The 8,408-nt window shown below is 40.7% G+C and overlaps 1 protein-coding gene across 1 annotated transcript; it reads left to right on the plus strand.

The window, feature by feature from the left end:
* The first annotated feature begins 462 nt into the window (after window positions 1-462).
* On the plus strand, window positions 463-6,891 carry LOC143924267 (gamma-crystallin 2-like). Its single transcript, XM_077448474.1, has 3 exons — window positions 463-584; window positions 827-1,069; window positions 6,576-6,891. Exons 1-3 carry the CDS (start codon window positions 564-566, stop codon window positions 6,849-6,851), a joined length of 540 nt encoding a protein of 179 aa, XP_077304600.1. The 5' UTR covers window positions 463-563; the 3' UTR covers window positions 6,852-6,891.
* Window positions 6,892-8,408: the final 1,517 nt, after the last annotated feature.

The following is an 8,408-nucleotide window of genomic DNA, read 5'->3' on the forward strand; positions in this document are numbered from 1 at the left end:
TTGACAATGTATATAGTGTTGTGAATTTTACAAATATAATGTTTTTAATAAACTTTGTACAAATTAATGGAATGAATTCTCCAAAGCAGGGGGCGTGTCATCTGTTCCCCTATACCTGGAATTACCGGATATTTCTCGGGGGCTCCAATGGCTGGTTCGGTTAAAGGGGAAGCTTGTGAAATGTGAGTAGAGCCTGTCTTTGGTATATCCCTAGTATGGGTAAGTTAAAGGTTTGCTTCAACATTAGAAAAACCTTTATCATGTGCAATTTTATTTGTATTCACAGACAAACACATTTCTACTGCTATTGGCTAATTACTGATGTTACTGCCAGCATTCTATTGTGAGGCAGTAAAAAACAATTGTATACCCATTGTCACTATTTAGCAATAACACAAACAGAAAAAAGAATAAATAATGCTAACATAGTATAGAGAGCTAAAAGAACTATACATTATCCTTACTGGGCAGAACGTTTTGTTTGATTTATGCAGCTTTGGCAGTACATGTGATATATAAAGAGGCTGCCAGGCCATATTCCACCAAACACTGAGGTGTTTTTAATGCTGATAAACATGGGGAAAGTAAGAATTTTCTTTTTTTTTTTTTTTTTATTATGAAAATTGGTCACTATTATTATATTCTTTGTTGTTGTTGCATAATACATCCAAGCTTTAGGTATAAACTATCAGCGCATATATCAGGTGGTGCAATTTATTATGAGGTATTATTACAGCCCTACAATTCTAAGCACGGCTGTATTTTAGTTATATGATTTTTTTATGTATTGCACTTATGTGTAACCATCGTTTTTTTTTTATTTCAGATAATCTTCTATGAGGATAGGGACTTCCAAGGGCGTTCCCATGAATGTAATGGTGACCATAGTGACTTGCAGTCTTTTTTCAGTAGGTGTAATTCAGCTCGAGTATTAAATGGTTGCTGGGTCATTTATGAACGTCCAGGTTACTCAGGTTCCCAGTATTACCTTAAACGCGGAGACTACCCAGACTATCAAAACTGGATGGGATACAATGACTCCATTAAGTCCTGCCGCATAATTCCTCAGGTATGATATCACTATAATCATTCATTTTTTTTTGTGAAAAGTTGGCTGAATGATGAGAGCAAAATTGGGTGAGCCATGGTTTTAGACATGCCTCTTAACCAAGAGTGTACCATTATAAATTAGAAAAAGGAAATTCTATGCTTCCTGAAATGTACCATGCTTTGTAGAAAATTTATCATTTTTGGTGGTCTTTATAGACAACGTATTGCATGATATACACACTGTTGCCCTGCGTTTTTAAGTATAAAAGTATAAGTATAAAAAACCGAAATAAAATGTGTTTAATGGTATGTGACTTGTGTATGGTAAATCATCTTTCAGTTATCTGACTTAGATAAATTAACTTCTTTGCTTGCTATGGTTTATGCAGTTTACATAATGTCATTTTATTTCTGCTGCTTTAAGAGTAGCATATAAAAAATGGATCTTTGTATGTATATATCACTGCAGTCTCTCCTGATATGTTTTTTTCCATGAGACCCTTCACAATTTTTGTAGCCTCTCAACCTACATATTACTTATAACAAGAAAGGCCTAGTTTATATTTATGGTTGGGAAGGTGATAAAAACAGGCTGTTGAGATGCACTTTTACCACACACTCCTTCCCCAAGTTGCAAAAGCAGCTATTTGCAGATTTTGGAGACCTTCATATGCAATGGGAATGATGGTTTGCATCATGGTGTGGCAAAAATGATCCCCCCCCCCCCCCCCCCCCCGTAGCATTTGTTGGGAAGTACTGCCTGCGGAATGGGACACATTTAAGTTATTAGGGGTGACCCGCAAATGTCCTGCTACTATGTTCAGTGTGTGTGGTTTTGACATGGTGGGGGCTAATGAAAAATGTAAATTTAGCATCTAATAGGTTGCAAAGATGCATTGTCCCTATCTTCGCATGTGGCTCATAGCAGGGGTCCAGTGAGTGCGTCCTCATTTACTGTTTCAGGTCTGATTTCAGCCCAAATTTTGGTCTGAATTCGCACCTGAAATGGACCAAAAGATGCACAGGGCTCCTGTGCAAATTTGCACCGGAGCCGCAGTGGAGATATATGAACCGGCTCCATAGAGCTTTTGCAAATTGGATGTGGGAAACCCTCACAATAGTGTGAACCCAGCCTATAATTTGAAGAGTTTGAAGTATGTTCCCATTTTCATGAGATTCAATCATTCACACCTGAGCAGAATATATTCCTTGTGATTTTGACACACTTTTTTCAGGTATTTACAGGCATTTCATATACAGAGTAAAATAAATATAAAATATCTCCAGCAGCCTTTAGCCCAAAATAAAAGTTGAAAAGAGGAGCCACCACCTCCCAGTGATAGAAGTACATACATATAATAGATAAAAGCAATCAATTCCCATTCAATGCTGTTGACAGTCCATAAATTGTAGCTTGTAGTAAACTTCAAATCACCACTCTACTTTAGTGAAGTAGATGTAACTCGTTCCCTGCATGCAACCTCACTCACTGCTAGTAGTTGCCTCTGATTTCTTATTGACAAAACACACTTAATGCTCCGATCACAACAGAAATTAGCAGACTAATCCCTGAATACCACTGAAAGTTAAAACATAGCATAATCCCATTCCAAACTTTTTATTAAAAACCTGTAATATTCACACTCACGATATTAAATGTACAAAGACTCTCTTCAATAATTTTATAAGGCTGTGGCTGTCTGTGTATTGCATTGCATCGCATCTCACCGCTTTCTAGGGTCGATCAGCAGCTGCCTGGAGCTAAAATCTATTTTGTGAATTTACTTATTTACAGGAGCGCACAGTATTGAGAGAACTTAGAATTAATTTACAGGCATTTCACAGGCATTTTTACATGTGTTTCCAAAATTAGCGCAGAGCAATAAAAATATTAAACTTTGTGCTATCAAGTTAAATAATGACACTTTGTATAATATTATGTACAGTACATGTGCCAAATAAGGATGAGCTCAGGCATGTTCACAACTCCACGTGCCCCGCGCCTGCCAGGAAGTTGATACTCCACAGCGCTAATCACAGGTAGTAAGACACTTCCCAATCTGTGTAGCCGTGGATTGAGAAATGTCTCACTGCCTGTGATTAGTGCTGTAGAATGTCAGCTACCTGGCGGGAGCGGGCATGTGGAGTTGAGAACACGCCTGAGCTCATCCTTACACAGTTTTTAAAGGAATTCAACAGGTAGGCTCTTCCAAACATCTTGCAAAACTAATCACAGATCTTTTGGGGCTATGGGATGTCTAAGATCCTTCTGTCTCCTCATGTAATCCCAGAAAGACTTGATGATGTTGAGATCAGGGCTCTGTGGGGGCCAAAACATCCCTTCTAGGGCTTCTGGTTCTTCTTTATCCTGAAGATAGTTCTTAATGACATTGGCCGTATGTTAGGGGTTGTTGGCCTGCTGCAGAATAAATTATGCCTACCTGATGGTATGGCAGGATGAATAAATATCTGCATGTATTTCTATATTTTCAGCACCAGACTTGCGAGTAACCTCTATCATGCTTCACTGTTGCCTGCAAACACTAATTATTGTACCATTATCCAGCCCCTCAGTGAACAGACTGCCTTCTGCTACAGCCAAATATTTCAAATTTGGACTTAGTCCAGAGCACCTGCTGCAATTTTTATACATCGCTAGTTCCTAAATTTCCATGCATAGTTAAGTTGCTTAGCCCTGTTTCCACATCTGAGGTATAGCTTTTTGGCCACAATTCTTCAATGAAGACCACTTCTGGCCAGACTTCTATGGACAGTAGATGGGTGTACCTGAGTCGTACTGGTTTCCACCAATTCTGAGCTGATGGCACAGTTGGACATCTTTCGATGTTGAAGGGAAGTAAGCATTATGTGTCTTTTATCTGTTGCATTAAGTTTCCTTGGCCAATCACTGTATCTACAGTCCTCAGTGTTGCCTGATCAATGGTATCCTCAATGATGAGAAATACAGGCAGATACTTATCCATCATGCCATACTATCAGGAAGGCGTGTAACTTCCTCCAAATTTATCATGCAGAAGGACAATGTCCGCAAGCATACAGTCAATGTATAATAACTATCTTCAGCCTAAAGACCCAAACAGTCCTAGTAGTGATAATTTGGCCCCCATAGAGCCCTGATCTCAATATCATCAAGTCTATCTGGGATTACATGAAGGGACAGAAGGAGTTGAGGCAGTTTACTTCCACAGAAGATCTGTGGTTAGGTCTGCTAATATCAGAAAGTCTCTAATACCACCCAGAGAGTAGCCACTCGCAGTTGGACGCTTCAAGGCTGAACAAAATTCTACCTAGAGATTATGGCAGTCAGCACTTTGATCAGAACTTGGGAAATCTTTTATCTTGAGTAACTGGTAACAGAAGTGAACAGGAATCTTTTTCCACAGTACCTGGAACGTTCTCTGTCTCCTTGGTAGTAATGGAAAAAGCGTGAATTCGTCAGTGTCCTTCATAACTTGTTGACCTTCCTCCAAAGTGTCCTTCCCCGGTCACTTACACAAGCTGCGGTGCCCCTCCAAGCTGAGAGCACACCCGAATGCCTTGAATCCTCCCTCAGTTATTGCGCTTCGAACCCACCGGTTCCGAGACTCGGGAACAGACGGATCCCTACCCCAGCCCAGGTTGGTCTATTGGGGTTAGCCAACCGAAGCATGTTACGGAGCGATGAACGCTCCCATGACCGCGACCCCTCGCGGGGCTATCCCAGTCCAGAATCAGGAACAGACCGTTAAGGCCTCACGAATGAACCTAGAACACGTGACTTCAACATCTTAAGTACCCTTCCCCAGACTCCTCAGCAGGGCCCGGAGCACCCACTGATTGGCTCTGGGAAAGCTGATACCCAAAACGTCCAACCAGGCCTGGTTCTGAGCCTGTCATGTGCACCTAACTGTACACATGACCAGGCAGAACTCTAACACAGCCCAACTGATGTCAAAGTTACACCTACACAATTATCCCTCAGAACCCCTTTACTGTTCTGAGGCAAAAACTAAATTTGTACATGACAGACACTTTGTCCAAAGTGTCATCGCTACAGTAAATAGACCTCCTCTTCTCCAAAACTCCAGAAAAATAAAGACATCATCATGTAATATGTTAAATACCATACACTTTATTGGTCATAAAACATTAAAGACCTATGGGAATACAAATACATACACAGCGCACAGCTTTCCTATGCACTGGAAATAGTTTGCCACTTTAATGCCCTGTACCCACAATCGGAATTTTGGTTTTCCCGTTGGAATTCTGACGGGATTCCGCTCAAGCTGTCTTGCATATACAAGGTCACACCAAATTCTGACCGTCAAGAACGCGGGGACATACAACATGTATGACGGGACTAGAAAAAAGAAGTTTATCCGTGATTTTTTGCACGTCGGAATTGCATACACATGATCGGGATTTCCGTTTTTTTCAGTCGGAAAAATTGAGAACCTGCTCTCAATCTTTTGTTGGTGGAAATTCAGCCAGCAAAATTCCGATGGATGGATTTCTGATGAAAAGCTCTCATCAGTCTTTTGCTGGACAAAATTCCGACCGTGTATACGCGGTATAACAGTACACTGCCTCCTTAAGGCATGACATCAGAATCATTCCACATAGGAAAAAAAAGCTCTACTTCTGGTTTCCAGGTAAAACGTGATGATGTCACGTAGCTCTGCCCCGTGGATACTTTAGCACATGTATATGACAGTATACAACGTGTGATTATTTCACTTGATAGCGCAGAGTTTAATATTTTTATTACACTGCACTCATTTTGTAAATATGTTTTGTTGATGTAGGAAAACATGACAGTGCACAGCAGCAATTAGTATTTTGCTCTGCTTTTTAGCAGTTGGTAGTGTGGGGAATATTTTCCTTTTGAAGTTTTAGATGTATATCCAGCTTCTGAAGATTGTTTTCTGGGCTGGACATGGGGAAAAAAGTAGTTTTTTTTTAAGAGGAGAGGGGTTCTTCAGTTGTACACATGCACGGAAACATTCAAAAACACATGTATTGCACATCTAAAGGCTCTCCCAGTGAAGTCTGTGGGACCAAAAATGCCTGAATATGCTCACAAATTGTTTATGTACCATTCTGAACCTAGGGCAACTGAGCATACAAGTGTGAACAGGGACAATTAGAAACAATGGGATTCTGCAATGATCATGTGCAGTAAGATGTAGACAGGCATAGAGAAAAGAGCAGAAAAACTCCAGCGTGAATGGGGGCTAAAGGCGGCAGGCAGGGGACAGCCACCAAATGATCGCAGGTTATTAGTACTATATACGTGTCAGTGTACATGTAACCATCTATAAATGTTTGGTTGAGAAAAGTGAGTTATTTTGGATGGCTAGCTTAGTCATAAGAAGAACTGCTCAAGATCTCTTCTTTCATTATGAGCCAGTATTCATGCATCACATTAGCTCATATTATGGCTAGCTGTTATATTTAAAAAAAGTAATGGGATCCAACCAATTAGTGATAATACATAATGTATTTTTATTTTTCCACTCCAGTATGGTGGTTCTTACAGAATCAGACTGCATGAAAAAGAAGACTTTCAAGGAGAGATGATGGAATTCAGTGAAGATTGTCCTCACGTTTTTGAAAAATTCCACCACCATGATATTCATTCTTGCAAGGTACTTGATGGATACTGGATATTCTATGAGCAGCCCAACTACAGAGGACGCCAGTATTACCTGAAACCTGGAGATTATAGAAGATTCAGTAACTGGGGTGGATTAAATGGGAGAGTGAGTTCTTTTCGTCGTGTAATAAATGTAATTTAGTTGAATGTGTAAATACAAATAAAAATAATAACCAGCTACATTTTTCAGACTATTAATTATATTTATAGATAAACTCTGGCATAGGTGTGCGCAAGGGATGTGCCAGGTGTGCCTGGATACACCCTAATCCTGGGGTTGGCAACCTGTCAATGTTGGGCAGGTGACAGGTAAACTGCAATCCTTCCTTGACGATCCTCAGAACCTGGACAGGAGAGGCAGCAGGGGTGGAATTTTGTGAAACTGATCTGTATTTTCCTCCTGCAGCAGCTGAAAGTAGGCTTCTTCTCCTCTCCCTTTTGTCAACAGTCAGCTGCCACAGGAGGAAAATATAGGGGATGGGTACTAATATATGCCATCCCTCCTTTACCTGTTACTCTTTCTTCTGTTGCCCGGGTCGCCCATGCGTTCTCTTGCTCCCCCTTCCATTGTTTCAGGATGGAGAGCGGGGAAGAGGCCGGTAAATATGTCAAATGCATATGTGTTGGAGCTTTGGGGTGCACACCCTAATGCAATAGGCTACGCACACCTATGAACTCTGGGCAAAAAAGAATATTGGAGCATTATCTAGGTACCAATAATGTACCCCCAATGAAGTGTGTCTCACCAGTGGCTGCTGCTTCATACAAGACAATTTATGAATAGAGGAGCTGCAGAGCAAGTGACTGACTGTGATTACTGTGCACCAGCCAGACTGACATTTTCAATGTTCAGCACTTACATCACTGTCAGGAGGTGCATAAATCTAGCAGTTTTCAGGAACAAAGCAGCAGCCATGATTGGGACACACATCAACAGAGGTATTCTGTTAGTACCTATCTAATGCCCCAATATTGTTTTTGCCCTGGAGTTCAAAAAGTCTCACTAGTCCTACATCATAAAAAAATAAAAAATAAATGCTGCATTACATGCTGTTTATACTCACTCAGTCACTATGAGATTTGTCTTCTGTATTCTGAAAAAATATATCCTGCTGCTCTCTATCTCCCCCTTCTGTCATAGTCCCCAATGAAGCTAGGGATTTTGCAGAGCAATGTTGGCAGCTCTGCACATGCTCAATTTTCAGTGAGTATCTATGCTGAGCATTTCCTCCCTATCACATCTGAGCAGCTCATGTGACTATAGAGTCACATATGTGGATGTATACACAGTGGTAAATGACAGCCCACTCCCTCCCTTCTCCGTGCCCATTAACCAGCTAAACACGATGGGGGGGTGGCATATTACATGTAGATTGATGGAGGCTTCACCTCCCTGTTGTTCTAAGACACAGGCTGGAGTGGCATGACACAGTCTGTGACTGGAAAAAACTTCCCACATCATGTTATTGCCAAAAAATTATAAATATTTGATTCTTAATATATATTTGTATGACAATTTAAACAATTTATAGATATTAATGTAGCACTAACCCCCGAAGAAGCTGCTGGTTTTCTTGGGCTTACCGTTACCTTCTTCACCTCAATTTGCATCTAGGGGTTTCCCGTGGTAGATGGCCCAGTAACTTTAGAGACTGACGACAGATCCGCATAAAGGGATTTTTTTTGCAAAAAACATAGT

This window comes from Lithobates pipiens, unplaced genomic scaffold (genome assembly GCF_037356315.1).
Source record: "Lithobates pipiens isolate NorthernLeopardFrog02 unplaced genomic scaffold, aLitPip1_a1.2 Scaffold_22, whole genome shotgun sequence".
NCBI classification, from domain to species: domain Eukaryota; kingdom Metazoa; phylum Chordata; class Amphibia; order Anura; family Ranidae; genus Lithobates; species Lithobates pipiens.

Excerpts from the sequence above, each read along its gene's own strand:
- LOC143924267 (XM_077448474.1), top strand. The coding sequence starts at position 564 with ATGCTGATAAACATGGGGAAA. Across the intron at positions 585-826 it reads TGCTGATAAACATGGGGAAA|ATAATCTTCTATGAGGATAG; the intron begins GTAAGAATTTTC and ends TTTTTATTTCAG. Across the intron at positions 1,070-6,575 it reads CCTGCCGCATAATTCCTCAG|TATGGTGGTTCTTACAGAAT; the intron begins GTATGATATCAC and ends TTTCCACTCCAG.